The sequence below is a fragment of the Hemibagrus wyckioides genome, linkage group LG15, assembly GCF_019097595.1.
Source record: "Hemibagrus wyckioides isolate EC202008001 linkage group LG15, SWU_Hwy_1.0, whole genome shotgun sequence".
NCBI lineage: Eukaryota > Metazoa > Chordata > Actinopteri > Siluriformes > Bagridae > Hemibagrus > Hemibagrus wyckioides.
In genome coordinates, this window is record NC_080724.1 from 8,128,326 (window position 1) to 8,154,494 (window position 26,169).

A 26,169-nucleotide genomic window follows, 5' to 3' on the forward strand; every position below is an offset into this window, starting at 1 on the left:
ACCCATTGCAAGAACCCCACTGAATAATCTAGAACATTCTTGGCAGCCTTCTGTACAACATTTAACAGTTCTTTGTTAAGGGAAGGCGAATTCATCCAAGAATCGTTAACCTTCCAGGTTTATGGTCTGAAGTTAGGGATGGCCTGGATGCAGGACAGCTGTGTTCAAGTCCAAGAGCACCGAAGTGGCAGGAGCTGGCAGGGAGAGCGGCGCTGGAGAGCTGGATCTCATCACGAAGCACTCGTCTCCTCCTCCAATCTACTCCTCAGCAGGAGGAATGTCTGCCTGCCACATCGGCCTGCGGTCCGACCCTGCCAGCCAGAGCCGGGCTGTAATTTAGGCCACTCAAGTCAAATTTCAAAACGATCTCTCAGTGTCCCACTCGAACGCTCCTTCGGGTGAGAGGAATCCGACTTCAGAAAGCAACAATTAAAACACGACGGAGGGAGAACGAAAGAAAACAGGGGGAGGAAACGCAGACAGCATGGCTATATTTCGCTGTATGGAATCAACAGCAAACAGACTAGTATGACGTTTTATTTTATTTTTTTTAATTAATTAACACGAGGATGGAGTTTGAGAAAACCGTTTGTGATGAAAATAAGCCATGACAGTTGCGAAACAAAACTGAATCCAAGTAAAACACCACAAACTGTATAATACTGATGAAGTGAAACAATCAAACTAATTGATAATTACTCACATCAGACAGAACTGCGAAATGATTTTTTTTTTTTGGAAGGTGCAGATTAATGTATTATAACAGCAGATCTGACAATAACGGCAGCTGCACAGTAAATCACAAGCTTATATTAACACTCTTGTTCTAATGAGTTACTGTTTCTATAGGAACAGATTCAGTTCACTGGTTGCATCACATAATCCAAGAGCAACTAATACCCCCCCCATTCTATTAATTGATTTGTGTTGTATAACTATTGTAATAGTGAAGGGTTCTGCAATAAGAGCACTTATTTAAAATATATGTTAAGAAGTCTTCGATGTCAGCATCAAGAAAACCTGAGGGAATGTTTTTAGCTGCTACAACCTTAAGTAATGAGCAGAACTAATTTGTTTTGCAAATGTAGGCCTTACTGTGCTTTAATCAGTAAAAATTACAAAAGCATCGACAAATTGCTTTCGCATGAAATGCTTTCTTGTTCTGTTTCCTACTGAATATTTCATTCAGTATTCATTCATTATTTATAAGGATAAACTTAAAAACTGCAAGTGTGGTCCATCCAGATAAATATCAAATTCAATGGAGAAACATTTGCCCATAACATGATCAAGGATCTGTGCATCATTTAGAAACCTGCTGCTGTAGTAAAACTGGTAAAGAGCGTTAAAGAAAGTTAAAGAGCGTGGGACCTTAAACTAACGCTGCACTGAGACGGATATGCTGCCTTCCACAAATGCCTCATCCTTTTGTTCTGTGAACATACACCGTCCCGACATGTTTGTTTTGACGGTCCGTGTTGCTCACCTTTATCGGAAAAAAAACCCAACTTTTTTTCACCATGGGACTTTCCCACTAATATAATATACACTAAAAAAACCCAAAGGAAGCACGGGAAGTGCTGTTTACTGACAAATATGGAATCTGTACTAAACAAGTGCAACAAAAGTGTATATGAAACACATCCTCTCAGCTTTCTAGCAGTTCACCATATGACTAACGTTTTATCTAATTTCAATCTAACGCTTCAATAATATACAACAGTAATAATAGCAGTAGCCTGGAACATATAAATTAATTCGTGTAATATAATGATTTTGTTTCGTATTTATATTTTTTTCTGCTTGAGGCACTTTTTTCCTTTTTGCTGAATATTTTTGCCCAAAAACCCATTTCTGCATAAAATAATACGATTTTGGGAATAAAAGTGTTGACATTAAGATAATAGAAATAATAACTCAAGAATAAAAGACGCAAGAGGTAATCGGATAAGCTTACGTCAGTCATCTCCGTCTCAGCTCCCAGCGAAAGCTAGATTAATCGTCACCAAATCAAATCCTCCACATTTCTCATTTAGACATGCAATAACAAACAAGTTTCCTATTTACACATACTCAGTGAATATTCTCCTACTAGTTTAATTGTGCCCTTTGGAATATTATAATTGCTTTCTTAATATGTTATATTAAACAAAAGGCCAAAAATCTTGCTGGAATTTCATTTCTTAGGTTCGGTATGAACACATCCACAAACATTAAAGCCATGTTTCATGCAAGTGATGATAAATCAAGACCTTTTTGTTTGTATGCTTTACTCAAGAGCTAGCGCTACAGAATAAAATAGACTAATAAAACAGTATTTCCTATGATCTCAGTGGTCATCTATGGTAGTTTTAGCTCACGTCTGATGCAGCTGACCGCTGTGTGGCCCGAAACGCTTGTTAAAAATGGATCAGCTTGAACGGAGCCAGGAGGAAAAGATGCTGCCACTTTACACCAAAACTGATGCATATTCAATATTAACTTTTGTCTTTTTCATTAAGTTAAAATATTGTACGAGTTTGAAATATGGCTAGGTAAATAATTCATGCGCACACGCACACAAAAAATAAATAATTCTACACATCCATGTTAAAATGTCAGGTTTTTTTCCTGTAATAATACGTAATAACAATATGGGTGAAAATCATTCAGAAACTTTTTCGGTTAGTTTTATAATATCCTAGTTGCACACATGTACACACCCCTAAACTAATACTTTGTTGAAGCACCTTTTGATTTTATTCCACCACTCAGTGGTTCAGAGTCCATCAGCATGGCACATCTTGACAAGATTTTCCCGCTTTTTCCTTGCAAAAACATTCCAGATCCATCAAACTGTGAGGCATCTCCTGTGTGCAGCCCGCTTCAGGTCACCCCACAGGTTTTTAGTTATTCAGGTCTGGGCTCTGGCTAGATCATCCAAAAACTTTGATCTTCTTTTCTTCTTCTTCTTTCTTTTGCTTAAGCCATTCCTTTGTTGATTGGGATGTGTGCATTGAGTCAGTGTCACGCTGAAAAGGTGAAACTCCTTTTCATCTTCAGCTTACTAGAAGACACCTGAAGGTTTTGCGCTAAAACGGACTGGTATTTGTAGCTATTCAGGATTTGATAAAAGCTTCAATTCTGGAAGAAGAAAACAAGCCCTAAAGCCTGGTGCTACCACCACCATGCTGCGCTGTGGCTACGGTGTTCTTTGTAAGGTGGGTTTTTTTGCCTTCTTCTTTTGAACCGAACATACTTTTTGAAATTATGGAATTATTATACATTTTGGAATTGATCTCATTTGACAATAACATTTTGCCACATTGTTTGGTGTGAAAGGGTTTCCGTCTTGCCGCCCTACCCCATAGTCTAGACATGTGAAGAAGACAAGAGGCTGCTGTCACATGCAGAGAGCAATCAGAACTAGTCAGATATTCCTGCAGCTCATTTAGGTCTCTTGGCAGCCTCCCTGGTATGTTTTTGTCTTGTCCTTTTTAGAAATTTTGGAGGAACATCCCGTTATTTGTGTTGTCTCAGTGGTGCTCCGTTTTCTGCTTGTTCTTGATGACCTTTACAGTGTTCCATGACACATCTAATATTTTAAGAAATTCCTTTCTACCCAACTCTTCATTGATTCTTTTTACCAAGCGAGTGAGATATTATCCATGTAAGCTCTCTGCTTCAGCAGTTTGATAAAACCAAGAAGATGTGATTGGTTCACTCTGAACACAGCCATATTCCCAATTAGAAAAGTGTGCACACTAATGCAACCAGATTATAAAAACTTTATTATTCATATTTTTCCAGATAATATTTGATAATTTGGCACTTAATTTTTTATATATACGTTTTTAAGAAAAAGTTCTGACATTATCTTAGTTTCATCTTTTGACCTCGTAAAATCCAGCCATTGTTAAAGGGGAGTGTAAGACGTTTTATATCCACCGTGTGTGTATACGCTATATGCCCAAAAGTATGCGGACACCTGACCATTACACCCCTTTCAGTTTACAACATTTGTCAGACTTCCATATCCAGAGCGACTTACAGAACTGCTTTGGAAGTCTGTGTCAGTCAGCACATCAATACTGGTTCAGTGGGTCACAGACTAAGAATACCATCAGTCTAAATCTCTACTGGGAGGTGATACAGCAAGACAAGCACACAGACACAAAGAAGTTTTTTAAGTGCTAAGTACTTCAGGAAGAGGAAGGTCTTTAGAAGTCACATGAAGACACCCACCACCAATGGGACTGCATACCTTATCTTCCTTGTACTCTGAGAGACAGTGGGGCCAGTCAAGCAGTGCTGGAGGATCAGTGTGAGTGCGGTGCAGTGTGGGGAGAGATAAGAGCTTTGAGGTAAGTGGATGCTTGGAGGAGTGGAGCAATGGGGTAAATTTCAGAAGGCTGAAAAGCTGCATTCTGGATCATACCAGTAAGGAGTGAGCTGCAGTAGCCTCAAAATGACAAAGGTCTGAACAAGCACCTGATGTGCATTCCTTCCCTAAACTGCTACCACAAGCGCACGACTATCTTGAACATCTAGCTTTACACTGTAGCTTTACACTTTCCCTTTACAACCCCCGATTATGCTTCTTACAATACAAAATGCCATTTTTATGAATAAGGTTCAATGGTTCTTATTCCTCAACACCCAAAGACACACAGCATTTTAAAACAATTGTGATTTGAGTGAGATGAATCCGCTTCAGCTGTGTACGAGCTAGCTTCTGTCCACCGGTATCTTCTGTTTACATATCACATACATCCACCATGCCCCAATAAACCCTGATATTCATCTTATTTACAAGAAATTGGTATTGTTTATGCAGGTGATTTTTATGCGCTAGTGAAGCAGTCAGCAATCATTCAAGATCTGATCACCAAAAAAAAAGGAATTTAAAATAAATGAGCACAAAATAAATACTAAGGAGGAATTTTCTGAGGAGGAACGGGTGAAAAAGGGTTATCTTTCGCAATTTTTCCCTTTTTATGGCTTCATTTAGATGTATATAGCGATAATTATTGAAGAACATTCGAATTTCTTTAGTTTTTTTTTTTAAACAAAGCTGCTGAAAACCAATATCCAATAATTATTCATTATTACAGCATTTTTATTCATTTTAGAACTTACGGACCGTAAATTAATTCAGATTTAATTAAAGATATATTTATGACTATAGAAAAAGTTCCTATCCTTAAACCTCTACCCTGTTGCAGCTCTAAGGTGCTGGACAAAGACTCATGCACAGCCTCATAAAAAGTCTGGCATACGTGTGACTCAGGAGGTGCTGGAAGGAATATGCTGGAAAGCGTGTGACTGAAATCCTTAATTCAAATAAACAAACCCCTAAAAGAAATGAAACACTTCAAAATAGGCCGCCTACGGAAATAAACTTGCTTTGCGTTGATGGGGAAATTATATAACGATCTTAAAAACATGTCCTGAAATTCATCCGGCTGACATCATGTGCACTGGCTACCTGTAACCTGTAGCATTTAAGATCCATTACAAAATCCTCCTTCTGACCTTTAAAGCCGCCATAGCCTTATTATCCTGAGCTTCTTCATCCCTTCATCCCAACACAGACTCTCAGGTCCAGGATCTCGAAAAGACTTTGGAATTTACTCCTGCAGAACATCAAGATCTTAACTTTAAGCACACCGATTTCTTCAGTACTTTGGCTCTTCTGTGAAGATCATTCCTCTTTTCTTAGTCTTAGTCTCTGATTTCGTTTTTGTCCTTTAGACGTTTTGTCTGCGTGTATCGATCTGCTTTTGTTTGGCAGTTTTTTGTTTTGGTTGTTAAGCTTGGAATGTAAAGTGTCTTTAAGCTGTGGAAAAGCACTACCTGGAACCTGGAGCCTATCCCAGGGGGCACAAGGCAGGGTACATCCTGGGCAGGATGCCAGTCTATCCCAGGGCACAACACACACTGAGGACAGTTTCGATATGTCAATCAGCCTATGAAGCATGTCTTTGGACTGGGGAGGAAACTGGAGAACCCTGAGGAAACCCCTGAGGCACGAGAAGAACATGAAAACTCCTCATACACATGGTGAAGGCAGAAACTGAACACCAAACCCTGGAGGTGTGGGGCAAAATGTACTAATCAAGCGACTTATTATTATTATTACGAATATTCTATGCATCCAATACTGTGCTCATTTACTCATATTTTTTTAAATGCTCCAGTACCAAACTCCATACGATACCATGGGACCTAAGTCTGTTGTACGTTGCTGTGCTAAGAAACAGATGAGACAAAACACCAGCGATCTGCTATTTTGTGATAAAAGAAAGCAAAACGCTCTGTGAAAAGATCAAGAGGTGGAACTACAGCATCCATCTTAAATAAGTAACCTGACAAAACCTCAAACATAAAACATGAGGACTTCATTGCTAGCAGCATGTGGAAATTATCCATTTATTTCTATTGTTTCATGATTGTGATGATGATCAGTGACATCCGTTATTGATGTATCAAAAAGGTTCATTTTGTCTCATCAGTATAAATACATTTTTTAAAAACCTGAAAAATCGACATTTATCCCTAGTTATTCATTTTAATACCATATATGCTGTAAGTATTTAAAAAAATCGATTGCCATTACAAATGTATTAATAGTCTATATAATACATGTAACTTTGTTCGTGCCTATGAAACCGGCACACGGGTGATACCGATGACGAAGTAAACTGTCGACGGGTTCTGAGCTCGTTTTATGCAACTGAAATGAATTTGGCTCCATGTCATAAAAGAATATCAAAGTAAAAAGTGCTTGTAAAACTTCTTGTGTGGTACTACATAAACAAGCAGCTCTGCACCGCTAACATCCAGAACTCAAAGCTTCACGGCCTGTTTAGCTTTTTTCCCCTCAAAACCAAATCCAGAAACAAACACGAGAGACACGAGAGCGGGGCTTGCCTCGCTACATCACAGAGCAAAAACTTCTTCAAAGGCTTCAGGTGTTTTAAAGCCTTAATGAGACTTGCGTTTTGCTGGAGTCGGCTAAGTTACAGTGGCTCATTAGCAAGGGATCAAAGCATCCTGTGGGGCATGGAAAGGGGGCACTTACAAATGTCGCACGCATTCGTGGCCTTCCGTGTCCTTTAACAGAACCGGCGATGAGATTTAGACGTGAAAAAAAAAAAAGATCAGACGTTCTGCGCCGGGTCTGGACACGCCCTGCTGTGTAGCTTAATCGTGCTTGTCGTGATTGTTTATTTAGCTCGTCGTTAGAAAAGAAAAGCCTGATTAACTGAATGAAGTGAATAATTTCTGAACACAACACATACGACAGGTTTAACACAATCCTGTTGTCTGGATTTGTTAAGTAGCTGTATCTGGGTGTGACCTAAACCAGACAAACCGTATGAACTCGGTCAATGGAAACGCTAGAGAAACACAAAACAGGTAAAAATATCTGGCACGTTTGTGTAAATACAGTTCCTCAGCTTCATCGCTCCAGACCACATTAATAGATACTAGATTTTTTTTTTTTTTTACATAGATCTCATTTGTATCTTCATGTGATGTTTTCTAAAATTGAGTCACCTGTATTTTCCAAAACATAAATAAACTGGTAGCCTAATTGAAACCAGTTACTCAGTTAATGCTGTACAAATTTAACATAACGAATGTTGTTGTGGCGTTTGTTTCTACTACTAGCTTCATCTCAGACCTCTTGTTTGCACCAACAGGAAAATAAAAACTTCTTTCTCACAGATCCCAGTCCTGCTTTACACTCCTATCGACTCAACTGGATGTCGAAAAAAAATCTGGATTTGTTTAGATCACACACACCCACACATCTGTTCATTCCGAATACTGTATTCATTAAGGGTCAATCACGATCACAAGGACTTCCAAAAGGAGCAGCTTAAAAAGGAACAAGTAACCTGTGAACACGCTTAAAGACTAAATAAATAAATACACAAATTGCTTTCCATTCTTGGTGTTCACAGCATCATGCTGGACCCACAAACACTTTGGGAGGTCTGACCTTAGACTAATAACAAAGCAGACCCAAACCTGACCAGCAGCAAGAGGAGATTTTCAGAAATGTTCTCCAGCTGGTGGAGCAGCCCAGACATGCAGCTCTGGAAAAGGTTCAAGAGGATAACGATGGCCAGAGCACACCTGCTTTCTCTCTGATGCTGGTCATCTCTTTGCCTGAAACGACAGCTTAATGAGGGATACAAAGCAGCCGTGCACAGCATCTAAGCATTACTGAAGAGTTACATGTTACTACTGAGAGCGGGTAATTGCTGTATTGAGAGGATTGTCGATTAGCTCTGGGGGTTTTATCATCTGGTTTACTACGTCATGTCCTAGCTGACCCCATGGAATTCCACCACGGGTTTGACTTCACCGTCTTTCTGCTTGGGGACAGATGTTGTTTTGGCAAGGTTTAGTTGCATCATGTTTTTCTGAAGCTCTCGGAATCGTCTAAACGAGTGTTGTATCGAGTGAGGTGCGAAAGATGCAATCGAACAGGAAGCGTTACAGTAGAGGATCAGGAAGCTTAGAAGTGTTAAAGAGCTGTTTAGAAGCAAGTTGCAGGCAAACAAGAACATCACAATTATGTTACCACAATCGGATTAAGCCTCAGGTCTCAGGTGAAGAGTTCACGTGGAAGACAGGGGGCGAGAGCGGGGAGGGGATTGAAGGGGAAGAGAGATAATAAGTCAGAGGGAACAAATGCAGTGATAGAGAATGGAATCGAATGTTCACAAGTCTGCGCGAGATGCCGAGCAAACACAAACAGAAGAAAGGAAACGAAGCCCATTAGTGGCACGACTTGACATGGTCTTTAAAAAGCATTTATATTTGACACCAAACATTTTGCAGCACTGATCTCAACTCTCCACTTAACACACACTCAGAAATGGAAACTCTTCAGAAGAGGTGTGTCCACAGCCTACATGTTTCCTTCCACTGCCACATCAACACCACCCACCTTCCTCTGTTTAACACCATGTAGCAATCTGCTCCCCCTTTTGCCCTCGGCTGTGCGACGGGGTAAACACTGAATCCGCTAGCAGAAAACACCAATTACGGCGTGTCCTGCCTACCACCATCAACAAACATCCTTTCATTGGTGGCACTCGTGCTCACGGACGAGGAGCCCGACTAAAAGACGTGCATTTCTTTCTTATTCTTTTTACACTAATCCCCCAGTCTGCTTCCAAATGAAAGACGGTTAATGCAGAAAAGCTCTAAGGTGTGGCGATGCAGGTTCCTGCTTCCAAACACCGTAATATCATCATCCTTGTGGCGTAAACAAACAGAAGACCGGATTCTCCATTCAAGCCAGGATTTTAGCAAAAAAGACCCTACAGTCATACCACAGCCATCTGGTTCGCATTTATCTAGCAAATTTGCTGACTGCTTTTTGTTATTTCCTCGGGTTATTATTCAAATGATCACCAGTCGTTCTAGAAAAGCTTGCACGGGATGGAATGCGAGTCCTAATACTCGGCAGCGATTACTCTAATTGACACGAGCTCTTGGGTAATGCAACCAGTGACGCGAGATGTAGTGTTTACCAGGATTAAATGTCACGTCTGAAACAGGGACCAAGTATTAAAAGGTAAATTAAAATAAAATAGTAATAATATTTGAGGTATCAAGAAACCTATGAATAAGAATCAGTGAAACAGCTAAAAGTTTTTGGACTTGACCATCACATCCGTACATGCCTTCTGAACAGATTTCATCCTCCTTTGCTGTTAGAAGAACCTCCACTCTTCTGAAAAAGGCTTTCCACTAGATTAAAGCATGTCTTTGGAGACACTGACATTGACGAGGAGGTTCAGGGGGTGCAGTCCATGTTCCAGTTCATCCAACCCACAAAAAGTTGTATTTGGAGTTGAGTTCTTCCACTCCAAACTTCATGCATCTCAGTATGTTGTCATGAACCAGCACTGGGTTTCTTAGTTCCAGTGATGTTAATGCCACAGGATCCAAAAGACATTCTAGACAATTGGCTATCTGGCTATATAGTAAGAACTGAGGGCCTTCATTATCTCCACACATATTTACAGCACAGTGGAATTCTTTTCTTCATGTGTCCCAGCTGAGGAAGCTGGGGTCAGAGTGCAGGGGCAGCTATGATACAGTGCCCCTGGAGCAGGGAGAGTTAAGGGCCGTGCTCAATTGCCTAACAGTGGAGCTTGGTGGTGCTGGGGCTTGAACCCCAATCCTCCGAACAGCCCAGAGCCTTAACCACTTGACCCATAAAAGGTTTTCGCATATCCCAGCTTACTAAGAAGCCGGGGTCAGAGCACAGGGTGAGCCATCATATGGCACCCCTGGAATAGGGAGGGTTAAGGGCCTTGCTCAAGGGCCCAACAGTAGTAACAATGCTGGAGCTTGAACCCATGATGATCTGACCCCATGTTTTGTAAAAATACATTTTTACAAAAAAATGATTTAATTTTTACAGTGAACTAGTTAGTTAGTTAAGGGAATTGAGAGTTAAGGGATGGAGAATTATCTGATCATGCAGTATACCATGTTTGCACCAGGAACAAAATCATCTATGAGCCTCACACTGCATGAGAATCTGGCTAGCATCTTCATCCTGTCAATATTATATATATAAAAAAAAAACTTAGCAAGAGAGCAATATAAAGGTTTTGCTTTGGTTTTCACAAACCTACAACGTGCCTCTGACTTTCTGCATACTGCAGTAGCTAGTGGGATTCGGAAACATTAGCTATATTTACAACAACATGGTGCAGCGCGGCGCGGCATTGTGATGCATTAAAGTTATCTTTAAAGCTAGCTACACGGTCAAAACAAAACATGAGGAATAGGGTTTGTTCTTTGTTCTGGTTGTTTAATTCCGTTTCAATTAATAGTGTAAACGTGAAATCTGCTCATTCCAGGCATGTGGGATACTGCTACAGTGCGTCATACAGTATAAAATAAAACTTAAAGCTTAGAGACATCTTTGACACTGAAAATTAAAACTGAACCCATTTATTCAACAGGATTAGACAAAAGCACAAAGTGATTTTCAGAAATGGTTCATTGACTTCTCCAAGACTTTAACATGCACAGAAACCTTTTCTGGCCTTCAGTAAACTTACTCCCTTCCCTGCAAACCTGCATGTTACAACAAAACCTCTCCTTTCTCTGTAGATTCCCTGAAACAGAGCTCATGCGCCAAACATCATAATTCCTTATCGTTTCTTGCGCTATCTTGGCTGTAGCAGTGCTGCAGTCTCATTATGAATCACCATCATCTGGACGTTGTGGAGGACTTTGTCCATTTGTGGTTCGTGTGTCACTGATGGGAGGCAGGACTGTGGTATGACCCGCTGTTCAACTTGTCAGCAGACTCTTGCTTTGACCAGGTTGAAGTTGTTGACTAAAAGAGTATTCTTGAAAATGTCGCAACGCAGGTTTTCGCAAGACACTTCTTGGAAAGGTCGGTGCAAAAATATTAAACTTCTGGCATTCCAGTAAAAAGCATTATGTTACAGCTAAAATGCTTTGGGAACCAGACCAAGAAAAGTTATTAGATTTAACGAAAGGAATGGGAAGGTGCGACTTCACCACAGCTCCATTGCTACCAAATATGGCTTTCTGTAAAGAAACCATCAATTATATTTTGCTAGATTAATTTGTACAATTTTAGGAAGAAAAAGTTCAAGTGTTATCTAAAGTAGATCATAAATCTGGAAAATGGAATTTTACTTAGCATCAACTGAAGCATCTCTAATAAACATCATCTACAATTTCATGATCTGTGATGTTGCCAAATCATCATCCAATCGCTGTTTCCCAAAATTCTAGCTTAACTCAAATCTAGCATGCAAACACACACACTCCCCAACCCCCCCACCCCCCCACACACACACACACACACACACACATACACATATCTGGCACTATCTGCCATGCAGTACACTGGTATCAGAAACCAAAACAAAGCTGAAGTTCCCACTTTTCAGCAACCTACACTATGCAAACAACACTGCCCGTAATCACAACTAAAGCTACAGTTCTGAGGCAACCTCAGATATTCCGTCAACTCCCGAAGCTCCATCAGCTTCAAACACAGCCGACTCAACGTTCCTCTCTATATCCATCACTTTTCTCCAAGAGCCTAAGTAGCCATTCATCACCATGCTACTAAGACCATTGTTGGTCAAGTTCTCGAAACCTGGAAACTTTTGGCACCACACAGGACTCTCTTTTGTGTCAGTTCTAAATGGTGAATACTGTTGGCGGATACTAAAAGAAGGCCACATTGGAGCAAATCCATCAAGCAGAACATTACATTAAACCACTTATCCCTCACTTTTACCAAGATCATCCTTGTTATATCCCAAGTTTTCAAACATACCTTCACATATCAGTCCATTTGAATCAAAAACTGGTGCATTTTGGTGCCCCCCTTTGGTGTAGTTCTTAACAGATGAAAACAGCAATTGCACTTGGATGCCCAAACTCTATACTTGTGCACTATTCTACATAATTTCCGACAAGAACAAGTCCACATCAAGTACCGGGATGATACACTTATCCATCTTAAATAAAACTAAGTGTGGAATGTTGGACACTTCATGAACTCAGCACTTGCAGCTTTACTTAAGTAGTGGAAGAGGGGCGGGGCTACCAGGCACTGACAAAAAAAATTAGAACCATTTTTTTTAAGATGGCTGATGACACTCTGATGGACTCCGGTCTCTTAAATTAGCTCATGTTGTGTGATTTTTAAGTCATTTGCCCTCAGCTGAGATATGGATCATACGTCCATTTAGTAGGGAGAAAAAAAAAAGAAACAAACAATATGGGGGAAAAAAAAGGAAGTTGCTGTTTAAGACAACATTACCTTTCTAAAGTTCCTACACTAGACAGTGTATAGTGTAGGTGCACAGCATGTAATACGTCACTCAGGATACAAGCTTTGGTCCGAGACTGTCCGAGAGAGGTGGTCTTGGTCTGGTTTTGCAGAAACTCTTGCAACTCTTGAAACTGGTTTGACTGCAGCAAGATAAGAGTTTCAAACCCTTAATAACTCAACCACAGGAAATGAAGTATAGAAGCTGGATATTTTGAGATTTTGATGTAGGTGTGAGTTGAGCTGAGCCACAAGGTTCAACCTGAGCCAAAAGAACAGAGCTGCAAAAACGTGATTCATTCTGGATATTTCAACCGAAGGATGATACACAAAATGGCAAAGGATTCATGTCAATAATTATCAAATCATTTATTTACTGCTCCGTGTTGTGTTTTACACTCTTTATGTGATTTTTTTTTTTTTGTTCATTTGGTTGATTCATTTACGTAGCAAATAGAATTCAAGTCTTACTTTTGCTCTGATTTGGAAATGGACTGAATATGTGACTTATTTTCCCTTCACCTGGCATCATGTAATGGAGATTACATTCAGGTGGCAGCGTGATAACTGTGTTTATGCAGCGTCCCAAATCAGCTCCTGCTGATAGCCGTGTTAACGTCCATTCTATTCAAATTGGCCTTTGACCCTGTGGTGCATTTCCTTACAGACACACATATATATAAGAAATGAACATGACATGAGAAATCGTGTGCCTTATTGTTTACTTAAATGCACCTTCCTTTCCCTGTATTTACTGAAAATGGACTCTATCATTACAGGGGCACGTAATTACAAGGATCTAAACAAGCAACAAAAAAAGCAAAGTTATTAAACAGACTTACGGTTAAACAAAGAAAACATCTGCTATAATGAGTACAAAAAGAGACTGAATTTTCGTGCGAGATTTCAAAAAACAAAGTGAAAGATGGCGATCTGCATCTCTGGAACCAGCCGTGCCATTTGTCGGCCACTATTCACTATCCAAAAGCCTCAGAAGAAAAACTAATGCATAATTTATGCACTTGTCACTGAAAGAATTTGGGGTATTTCAGCAGAAATGTCTAGTGGATCCGCTTTCACGTTTTAATCCTGATTTGACGTGCCACAAATTTAAACACGGCCCAAACAAAAAACAATGAGTTTGTCATTAACAAAAGATTCATGCCTCTCAGTGTCCTCGACTCTTCAATATTAAAAGGCTGCAAAGTCATTTATATTGAAATGTCCGTGATGCGTTTAGTGATTCTGGTGCTAATTTGTTGGGTGGTGTTGCATTTTCATTATTCCTGTGAGAAGTTAACAGTTGTGTGCTGCTTTTGTCACGTGGGGGAATCTGTTACAGCTAGCACCATTAGAGTAGAACTTAACAGGAGGAAAAATAACAGGATAAAAACTATGTTAGAGACTAAAAGTAAAAAAGCAAGAGCTTCTTTTCTCTCACTGCTTTCCAGCTACGATCATAATAATGAGAAATCCAGAGAGTGAAGATGACTCAAAGCAATGTAATGCAATACAGCATTGATAGCAGCATTAGCATGAAAATTCAAGCTCTGGAACCTGAGCTGGAGTGTATATGAGAATGTAAGAGAGCTGGACAGACTGAAACCCCACGGTCATGTTAGTCAGCTAGAGAGAGACCAGTAGAGAGTGACCATTAATCGACATTTAAACTAAGATTTTCATAGTTCTGTGGAAATTAGGGACGATTCCAATCCGATGGCGCATGGGGTCCGACGTTTCATTAATTCCCCACTGACTGACTAACTTTCGATTCCACTTGCAATTAGTTCCCATTTAGGGAAACAATGGAAGAAAAACGTATAAAAGGTTCGGTCCGAAAGCGTTAAATGCAAACATCAATGAAAGGAGTTTGGAAGTGTCCATTCAGAGAAAATCTCGGACACCAATAACGAGGTCACATCAATTCGCAATACACAAGTAGTTCAGGGTGGATTTTTCCTTTAATGTAAAACTAAGGTGTCTACAACTCAGTTCATCACAGACAAACCAGAAGAAAAAATGGACAGGGCTAGCACAGCATCCTGAAATATCTCAGCTGGCTTACAATAAGATAACGAATAACAAAAGCTGCAGGTTGAGAGCAGCATCAATGGATGAACAACCTGGTCTGCAAACAGCCAACATTATCTTTTTTCCCCCCCATCTTTATTGTGATGGAGGATGGATTTTTTAGGACACTGGAGTCAACAGCTTGGGGGGGGGGGTATCACGTGATATCAAAATGAATAATTAAGCCCAGGCCAAATATCATCCTCGGAGAAGATGTGAGCAGACATTTCTATATATATTTATCATTTCCACCGACAAACAAAACAAAAAAACACATGATGGGGAAAAAATCGTGTCTTATAGCTGTTATAAGCATGTAAGATTCGGTGATTAATCGATTAAGAGGCGATATATATTACAATATTCGTCGCGATATATTCCAGAAGAAATCAGTGTGTCGGCCTAGACAAGCTCTCTGACAAGCAACAGCGACAGGATCTAAATGTGGCCCAACAGAAGTAATAATAATAATAATAATATCAATATTATGAATCTAATCAATATGATCATTATAATCGCACTGGCTCTCTTCATGTCTAGAGTATAATCGAGAATGTGTTCTTTTTTTTTCTCCGACGCATGTTCTCTGGTCTTCATTGTAAACAAGCGGATCAAAGAAGGTAACAATGTCGCCCAGTGAAATGGAAATGGCTCCAAAATGGTCAGAAGCGTCCAGTGAGCATTTCTAACGCGTTATAAAGACAGTGTGGCGTTTGCGTTTGGCGAAAGAGAAGGTGTCCTCTTTCGGCGTTAAGGTGTCGAGACATTTCAGATCCAGGTATTAGGAATTCTCCCACACACACAGGCAGTGTGAATGCATGCTAACAAAACAACAAACAAACAAACAAATATCTGTCCCTTACCTTCAACAGATCCGGTAGGAATAATCTCCAGTGTGAGAATGAATCCAAGGGTGAACAATCCGGTGGGCAGCATGTTCGCCTTGCGGGATGTCACTGCTAATGGAAATGTGCGAATGGTTCATCAAATCCGCCGAGTGGCGCGCCGAGTGCTCCGTTGTTCCCCGAGCCACCACGCTCTCCAAATGCCTAGCAAACTGGAAGCAGGGCTGGCTGGCGATGGAGAAATAACACCGAGTCGCTGCAATGAAAAAAAAGGACGGAGAGGAAAAAAAACAGAAAGCGGGCTTTTCTCCAAGCCTAGAAAGGCGACGCGTTGCGAAACAACGCGGCCATGTAGGCTACACAGGCTCCGTGTCTCTCCGCTCACCAGCACTGCCTTCTAACAAATCAGGACCGGCCACTGGCTCGCTCTCTCTCTCTATCTCTATCTCTCTGTCTCTCTCTCTCTCTCTCACACACACACACACACACACACACATTCATACACACATAAACGGCGAGGTTCACGGCCAAGGAGTGCAATATTGCATGGAAAACAAATCCGTCCCATAAAATGAATAAAATAAAATAAAATAAAATAAAAACACACAAAATGCACCTTTAACTCATTGAGTCCCACCGCGTCTGATGCTTGTGGTCAGAAATACTGAGAGCACACATATACAAACACACACACAGCGCGAGAGAGCGGGGTCTCTCCACAGCTATGACGTCACCTACCTCCGAGGTCCCAAAAAAAAAAAAAGCGACGCGGCACTCTGCGTAGTGCGCATGCGTGACACAGTTTCACGCTCCCGAGTTACTCTGAGCGTCTGTGAAAGGAAACTGTGCAGTTTACTCAGCCATGTTGGCTCATAAGCAGACTCGAACTGATGCACTGGATAAGCAATGGGAATAGCCAGTGCAGGAATGTCCTGAAAAAGAAAAGGCACCACTGGTGGACTAACAAGCAGACGCACAGAGTAATGATGGAAAACAACAACAGCTGATGACAGAAGCATTGTGAGATACGTGAAGAAAAAACCCGACAGTGTCATCACCAGCAACCTCCACAGGGCAGGGGTGAAGATATCACAATGCGTTTGAAAGAAGGCTTTTGAGAGATGAAGATCTGAAGATTGGAATTTATGATATGAAACTCTACAAAAGTGATGGAAAGGCCAACATGGCCAACTGGAGACAGTATTTGATAAACATCCAAAACATGCAAGCTCATCATGCAAGCTGAAACATGGTGGTGGTGGTAGTGTCATGGCTTGGGCTTGCATGGCTACTTTTGGAGCATTTTCAGTAATCTTTATTGGTGATATAACCCATGATGATAACGGCAAAATGAATTCAGAAGTCTACGCAAACATTCTGTCTGCCAATTTACAGAGAAATGCATGCAAATTTATTAGGCTGAACTTGCAGGAGCATCATGCAGCAAGACAGTGATCCAAAACAAACTGGCAACTCAACAAAGCACATCATCAAAAGAAACAGTATTAGACTGGCCAAGTCAATCACCAAACCTGAACCCAACTGAGCAGCATTTCACCTCCTGAAGAGTTAACCGAAGTGAGAACCCCCCCCTTAAAAAACAAACAACTGAAACAAGCTGCAGTCGAAGCATCTTGCAGGGATATGCAACCAATTAATTAGCATTATTTACTTTAAGACTTATTTACTAATTGCTTTAAGGCCTTAATCTGTTCTTATACTTTTGCTTGCCTAAAACATGGGTGGTTGTCCACAAAAAGTACAATGTAACTGAGGGCACAAAACCTTTATTATCGCCACACATACATTACAGCACAGTGGACTTCTTTCCTTCGCATATCCCAGCTGAGGAAGTTGGGGACAGATACAGGGGCACCCTGGAGCAGAGAGGGTCAAGTTTGCTCAATTGCCCAACTGTGGAGCTTGGTGGTGCTGGGGCTTTTCCTCCGCTCAACAACCCACAGCCTTAACCACTTGAGCCACCACTGCCCCTCAATCCTCTTCCTATTTATGTAACAAATCTAGCTTTAAACATCAGGAAATAAAAATGCTGATCTGTTGTCCATTGATCACAAACCCAAATGTCTTCAGTATATACCAAAAACAAAAGAATTGGCCTTGCCATTCCAATACTTTCAGAGGGGACTGGATAACACCTTTCACACATTTAAAATGCAGCTCAAAATGCTTTCCAGTGCAAAGAAGAATAAAGTAGAATGGAATAATATACTGTATAGTAGAGTACTATAGAAGTGCAATACATCTAGTGCTACTGCTACTACTATTACTACTACTACTACTACTAATAATAACAAACAAAAATTAATACAGCACATTTCACACATTTACAACACAGCTCAAAGAGCTTTACAGTCTCCGTAGAATATATAAAATAGTACAGTAGAGTAAAGTAGAACAGAAAAAAATATAGTAGAGTATAGTAAAATAAAACAAAATTGCATTACTTCGGCAACTACTACTATTAATAATAATAACAACAAACAACAGCACATTTCACACATTTACAGTCTCAGTATAGAATAAAGCAGAGTAGCATAGAATAGAGTGGAAACGGTTAGAATAGAATCGAGTAGAAATAAGAAGGATAAAGCAGAATAGAGTACAGTAAATATAGTATATTGTAGAGTAGAGTAGAACAGAATTGCAATATTTCTACCACTACTACTACTTCTACTACTACTACTACTACTACTACTACTACTAATAATAATAATTTTACAGATTTAAAATGCAGCTCTAAAAGCTTTACAGTCTCAGTAGAGTAAAGCAGAGTAGAACAGAATAGAGTAGAATAGAAAAGATTAGAGTAGAGTAGAGTTGCTGTTGAAGAAAGGATATTAATCAGTTACAGTTACATATATATTTTCTGTCCAGTGTCACCCAAATGAGGATGAGGTTCCCTTCTGAGTCTGGTTCCTCTCAAGATTTCTTCCTCATATCATCACAGGGAGTTTTTCCTTGCCTCCGTCGCCACAGGCTTGCTCATCAGGGATAAATTGGGGGTCAAATAGTTTAATAACTTCATTTAATATTTTTTTTCTCCTTTATCTTTTTGTCTTCTTTTGTAAAGTTGCTTTGAGACAATGGCACTATACAAATAAATTGAAACTGAATACAGTACAGTAGAGTAGATTAGAACAGAGTGCAGTAGTGTAGAATACAGTACAGTACAGTAATTGTCAGTTTTGATTAGAAATACACAAATATTAGTAAAACAAACCAAAAGGCAGACTGACTAAAAGATAAAGGCAGATATATGACTCAAAAATAAACTTGGTGCAGATTTTATTATATGAGTCATAGCTGGAAACAGTGAAGTATGATAACTTCACTGGCAAAGCAAGGCAATATTTTAGTAATTATCTTGGACAAATAGTGACTATGTGGTGAATATACCTCACACCTCACACTTTTTATACTCCTTTAGATCTGTTTTTGGAAACTCCGCCACTTGTTTCTTTATATTTTGAATAAAAATCAACCTCCAGTGCAGTCTGTCATAGTTGAGGTTATATTTAAAGAAAAAAAAGTCTCTTAAATTGGGTGAATATTTCGGGAGTGGTACATTCCTAGCTTGTTCTAATGCACTGTGGAATTTTGCATGATGTTTTACAGATGTGGAATGAACTTTTGCTGAAAAATTGCTGTAGTTTGAGTCATCTATAAATCCATCAAGGTTGGTTCGAGACTAATAGTTAATGAATTAAGCTGATGGAGCAAAAATTTGTATAACTCGACATGGAATGGTCCTAAAATAAGTCTCTAGTTTGGCTCGGTTTGATGTCGTTTTAAAGTAGCTAGAACTCTCTCTCTCTCTCTCTCTCTCTCTCTCTCTCACACACACACACACACACACATTTGTCTTGTTATCCTTGTAAATCTTATGAGATTAATTAATAACTTAATCTATCTGAGTCTTACCCTAACCTTATCCTCATTAATAAAAAAACAAAAACTTTGGGTTCTTTCAGTTTTTAGGAAAAAACAAACAAACAAACAAATAAATTTAAAAAAAAAATTGTGGAGACGAGACAAAATCAAAACTGTCCAATATTTTTATCTTTATAGGGACAATGAATCCATCAGCAAAATTAAAAGAAAAAGCTGAATAAAATATTTCAGCTCACTATTTAGCCCACAGTCACATCCTGTGCAATAAAAATAAATAAATAATTATAGACACAATATCGTAAACAAGTCTGGTTTGAACATTACCGTCTGGTGTGTAACCAGGCAAAGTCCAGTGAAGTTGGCTGGATGCCTCATGAGATTTCTGCTGTCTTTTGCACATGTAGGAAATGCTGCAGCCTAGTGGTGAAACCCTGATCCAAGACCCATTCATTTGCACGGTTTATATTTATCCCGTGCCTAATAAACCTGATCCAGGCTCTCAAAAAATGCTGGATAAAGCACATGGACTAGACCGTTGGCTACACCTTCATAAATATCCACAGCCAAAAAGCCACACATATCCTGCTTAGTCCATTTTCCAGCACTTTTTTTCAGATACCAGACAGTCAAATTACGAGCTTCCAGACAGAGAAACTATTTATTCCCTGTTGGAATACAAATCTAGACAGGCACAGTGACTTTGATTTATAGTCACCACAACTGCATTAAGACTTTCAAGCGAAAAACATTAATGTAACCTAACCTACAAGTACAATCATGTTCAATATTTACAGTAATGTTCAATATGAGCATTCAGTATAAACTGCGTTTTCTAGAACGTTCTTTTATATTCATTCTTCCATTTAATTACATTCACTATTTGAATTGCTTCTACAAGTGATTTACTCGACCTATTTTCCTACTCTATTTTGTCTTGGAAAAATGCCTGGGTCACATTTCTTGTAAATGCACCTTAGATTGGATTTTGAGTGGAACCTGGAAATCAATCACTGAGTAAGGAATAAAACATGAAGGAGCATGCTGTTGTAGGACAATAATCAGTGTCAGTGTTCAAGACTGCTATTTTCCCAATAACAGCATGTTTCGTATGCTGTTATTCTGTGAACACAGAACATTTTCCAGCATGTTCCGTGTGATATATATATATATATATATATATATATATATATATATATATATTGTATATTTACACTACCAGTCAAAAGTTTGGACACACCTTTTAATTCAATGTCTAACCCTAACCCTAGGGATTTATTTTCTACATTCTAGAACAATACTGGAGATTTCAAAACTATGAAATAACACACATGGACTTAAGTAATCCATATGTAATGACAACAAAAAACAGTCAGTTGTTATTTTAAGACACGAAGGTCAGGTGTTCTGGAATAGTTCTTACAAGAACAGTATTGTCAAGTGCATTTGCAAAACCCATCAAGCACCATGATGAAACTGGCTCACATGAAGACCATCCCAGTAAAGCAAGACCAAAACTTACCTCTGCTGCAGAGGGGAAGTTCATTTAGAGTTATCAGCCTCAGAAATCACCAGTTAACAGCACCTCAGATTAGAGCCGTTATGAAGGCTTTACAGAGCATCAGTAGCAGACATATCTCAATATCAACTGTTCAAAGGACATTATTGTGTATTTCGGCCGCCTTCAGCATTGTTTTACAATGTAGAAAGAAATAAACATCAGGAAAGACCATGGGATTAGAAGGTGTGTCCAAACTTTTGACTGGTAGTGTATTATATATATATAACCCGAACCATCAACTACGGACTAAGCCTATGGTAGTTTAGGGGTTAAGGTGTTGGATTACTGACCAGAAGGTTGTGTGTTTAAATGCCAGAAATGTAAATGTAAGCCTGGAGGAACTCCAGTTCCATGATCTCAATGGTGCTATAAATATATATTTAAACATATTGTAGATATATATTTAAACCATTGTAGATTTTATCCATTTTTCTGTCTTAATTATGTGACCAGCTAAAGAATGATGTAAACTACAACTGAATTAGCCAGCACAGGTACACAGAAGAAAGGAGATCATGGAATTGGAGTTCCTCCAAGCTTACATTTACATTTCTGTCATTTAGCAGACACCCTTATCCAGAGCAACTTACATTTTATCTCATTTTACACAATTAAAGGTTAAGGGCCTCAGCAGGGGCAGCTTGGTGGACTTGGGATTTAAACACACAACCTTCTGGTCAGTAATCCAACACCTTAACCCCTAAGCTACCATAGGCTTAGTCCTTAGGTGATGGTTCGGGTTCTACATTTAGCCTAGATTCATCTAACAGTGGAGCATCCAAATTAAACACGATGCATTAACAGACACAGAGCACTGTCTGTTCGCAGTTCTACCATCAGGTAAGAGGTTACAGAGTCATTTAAAGAGACATGCACAGGTGCAAAAATGTCTTCTTCGGGATGAACATTTCACAGATGGACTCATAACTCAAATAAAGACAAAACCCATAACCCAACAACAACAACAACCACACAATGATCAGGCTTACTGCTAGTGCCTATATGCAGACGTGTAAAATCCCTCAAAATGTGCAATGTTCCTGTATAAGTGTAATATTTTGTTTAGTATCTGTCCTGTGTGTCCAATATTTTGTCTGTGTCAAGCCTTTGCACTGTGTTGTTTAGTATTGTATATACCTTCTGCTCTTACGATTTTATAATTATTTATAATTCTATGATTCTATTTATAATTATTTGTAATCTTGTCAACTTTTTTTTTTAAGTGGCATTGGCTCAGGAGGCCACCAGTATCAACACAATGACATTAAAAGAGCGAATCTTGAATCTGGATATAATAATAAAAAATAAATAAAAATAATAAATTATTGATAAATAAACAAACAAACAAACATAAAATAAAATAAAATAAAATAAATATGGGACAAACTATAATTTTAGCCAAGTTTTTCCCCCCCTATTTTTAAGGGGGGGGGGACTCGAAACTCTACACACTCGATGAACCACTTAGGTTGAGTTTAATTGGGGAAAATAGGGTTTCTTAGTACCACAATAGTAAAAAATAAATAACTAAGTAACTAACTAACTAAACAAACAAACAAACAAACAAACAAATAAATAAATACATAAATAGGTGTTCTTGCAATACATCATGAAAAGCTCTTGCTAATACTTCAGTTCTAAACAAAAGTGACAGTTTGCTAGTGTCTTTTCTTATAATTACCTAGACATAAAACTTGCATCTACAGTACTGGCTAAATAGGTGCATCGAGTTCTCCACAGAGCCACATTCAGCATAAAACTTCTAAAGGCTCCTACAGAGAAACAAATAAAGACCCCATACGTCTGGTCCTGGTGGTCTACCACTTTAGTGTGTTTAGTTCCAGTTCTGATAATCAGAGCTTTTAGAAAGAGCTAAATGTCAGAGCCAGATGTGTTGGATGTAAACTTCTCATAGAAGGATTGAGCTCTGCCTTAGGGCTTCTAGATATAACCTGTAATTGTAAAGACTCATAGCTATACCAATGAACTGTTAAGTGTGTACACGGAACTGGGTTTGTATTAATCCCACATGTGCAACAGATGTGGAAGATTGAGATTAGATTGAAAAGTGTCTTGAAGTCCAATCTGATGTGTTTAGACCTGCATTCTTGATTTGACTTGTGTTGGTAATAGTACTTTCAGAGAACAGTAGAGGGGTAACAGTTCACATGAGCATCTCCCTCAAATGCCAGCTTTTTCTTCATCGTCACCTACTAATGCCTTGGGAGAAATATTGTGTTGTTCCATCAAGCTGGATTACAAATTTCAACCCCATTTCTCACTGTAGATGTTGAAAATGGCTCTGCAGGCAGATTAAAAGATACAGGTGTGTCCTGGGAAAGCCCAGACATGGAATTTTACCAAGAGATGATGAGTCATTTCAGTCTGTAATTGAGGTGAAATGTGGAGACTGAGATTAATGGGGAGCGACTGAGTCATGATCAACTTTATGCCAGGCCTGGGGACGCTTTCACGTCATTCACATGACATTTCAGTTTGTGCTGAGAAAAGGAACGAGGCTTAATGGATCCTTCTGCTACACACACACACACACACACAAGGCAGCAGACTGAAACAGATCCAAGTCTGAAAGTTTATCTAAAAAACCTTCAGATGGGAGGAAGTTTATGTCCATTTACCCCTGAACTCTAATAATCTAAAGCTGCAGCTGGAGCTCAAATGCTGGATAATAAAAAAAATCAAAAAAAAAAAAATCTAGAAAACATATAAAACAGATGTTTTGTTGTATACACAATTATGGAAAAGTGTTTTAAATAATAATGACAAGCACTAATGTCAAGATGAATGAATCTATATGTATACTATATAAGAAAAGTGTATGTGTGTGTGTGTTCCCATAAACTATGAGAATCCTGGTTCATGAGGAGACTTTTTTGTGGTATACATATGACATTTAAAAACATATTTCATTTGTGTTCTGGGGTTAAGGTTGGTGTGTAGGCAGAACAGTATTTAGTTAAAAAAAAAAAAGGAAAACCCCTATAAAACAGCAATACAAGCATGAACATGTGTGTGTGTGTGTGTGTGTGTGTGTATGTGTGTACGTGTGTGTTAGTCCAGCTGTATGTCGCAACCATTCTCCTCCTAATGGGCCTCTATCTCAGCCATAGACTAAATAGAGTCCCTCATTATAAACATACTGGATTTTCATCAGCAGAACTAGACACATGGTTCCCCATGTTCCTGTCAGCAGTTGCCACTTTGCGCACTTATGAGACGCTTTGCTTGTTTCTCAGAACTTGAGCTGTACCTTATGCTGTTTGTTGGTTTGACGTGCTGCCAGCTTAACTGTGGCTTTTTGATGTTAATTCAGTTAACCCCTTTAATCTGCATTTGCATCCTGACTGCAGGCTTCCTGTCCTGCGTTTAGCTTTTCTTTTTCTTGTGCACTTAAAAAACTTTCAGATTGAACATTAAAGATGCATACAAATGATGTCTTTCTTTCTTTCTTTCTTTCTTTCTTTCTTTCTTTCTTTCTTTCTTTCTTTCTTTCTTACTTTCTTTCTTAATTAGTTCTTTCTAATATATTTCTATCTAAATATATATATATATATATATATATATATATATATATATATATATATAGATAGATAGATAGATAGATATTTAAAAATATTTTTAAAATATTAAAAATGCCATTATTTTATTTGACCTTGAATTAAAAAATGTACTCATTCAGAACAGGAACATTTCCTAAAATTTAAGTACTGTAGTTACTGTATTCACTTTTCCCTCCATTGACCCTCCTGTCCTGCAGGTGGAGCTGTACATCCTTCCTGGATTTTACAGCTAACAGTCATATGATTTCTTTCTCTGCAATAAGTACAGAGAAGGCTTTTCACTAGCACCAAATTCATGGAGTGATAAAAATCACACATTTTTAAAAAGAATTTGATGTTAATAGGTGTTCATCACTCATCACTCCGGTGTTTCCACATGTTCAAAAATGTTCAGAACATGCCATTTCTTTCAGATTTAGTGGCACAGGAGTAAGCAAATCTCCTATTGCTGATGCAGTGCTAGGACAGAAACAGATTGATTTTTTCTTTCAATACTATTATATCAAATCTTCATTGTTAATTCGATTTATTTAATTGTTAATACTGCTAATTAATGTTGCGCTTATAGATAAACCTAAAACCAACCTTGACTTCAGTTACCGAGAGAAAACATGTTGATAAAACTCTTCACAAGGTCAAAACTGCCACGTATTTTTATTCTTTGATATCCACTATATAGCATAAAGAAAAACTCCCAGACTCATATGCACACAGCTTGCTATAGAGATACAGCAACAGACCAAATCCCTCAGTTACACTGTATGACTATAAAGCAGAGGCTTTGGAAGGTTCCGGTGTCTGTTGTCTCTCAGTACTGGTTGTTATAGTGCCGGCTGATCCGACTGTCAGGTAGAAGGCTGAGAATCCAAACTTTCCTGTGAAAACCCAGCCAAGTGTGATATATGTCCTGGAACAGCACTTGGATGTGTACCAGGAATATAAACAGAGCTAAGTCATTATGTCATTATGATGGTATCTTGCATCATCTGTGCACAATGGAAACCTTATTTACATCACGCAGATCACTGAAGGCAAGACGAGCTTCTCCTTTTTCCCTATGATCTATTTTTGTGCATGCTTGTCAGGATCTATTGAGACGTAAACGACAGGAAGGCTGTGATTTTTTTAAAATCTGGAAATAATAAGGTAACAAGGTATTATGATAATAAGGTCTGTGTTTGATTTGGCCCTTGAATTAAATAATCCAAACATCAATAACAACACAAAACAAGGAATTAAAATAAACCTCACTGGCTCTGTTAAACAGCTAAAATATGATTGTACATATAGAAATAAGAAGACAGTTTTTTAAATAGATGGATTATGGTCATTAATAGAAATGGCCCCAGTCCAATATCC

At 38.9% G+C, this 26,169-nt stretch overlaps 1 protein-coding gene across 2 annotated transcripts in view; it reads right to left on the reverse strand.

Annotated features, from left to right (window-relative positions):
- The window catches only part of lrp1ab (low density lipoprotein receptor-related protein 1Ab), a 130,665-nt gene extending 114,243 nt beyond the window's left edge, over positions 1-16,422 (reverse strand). Inside the window, exon 1 of one of the 2 annotated variants that reach the window (XM_058410521.1) lies at positions 15,778-16,422. In XM_058410521.1, coding sequence (XP_058266504.1) covers positions 15,778-15,850 — 73 coding nt within the window. In that variant the 5' untranslated portion in view covers positions 15,851-16,422. The remainder of the gene's footprint in view (positions 1-15,777) is intronic. The other variant, XM_058410522.1, reaches the window with a different exon arrangement.
- Positions 16,423-26,169: the final 9,747 nt, after the last annotated feature.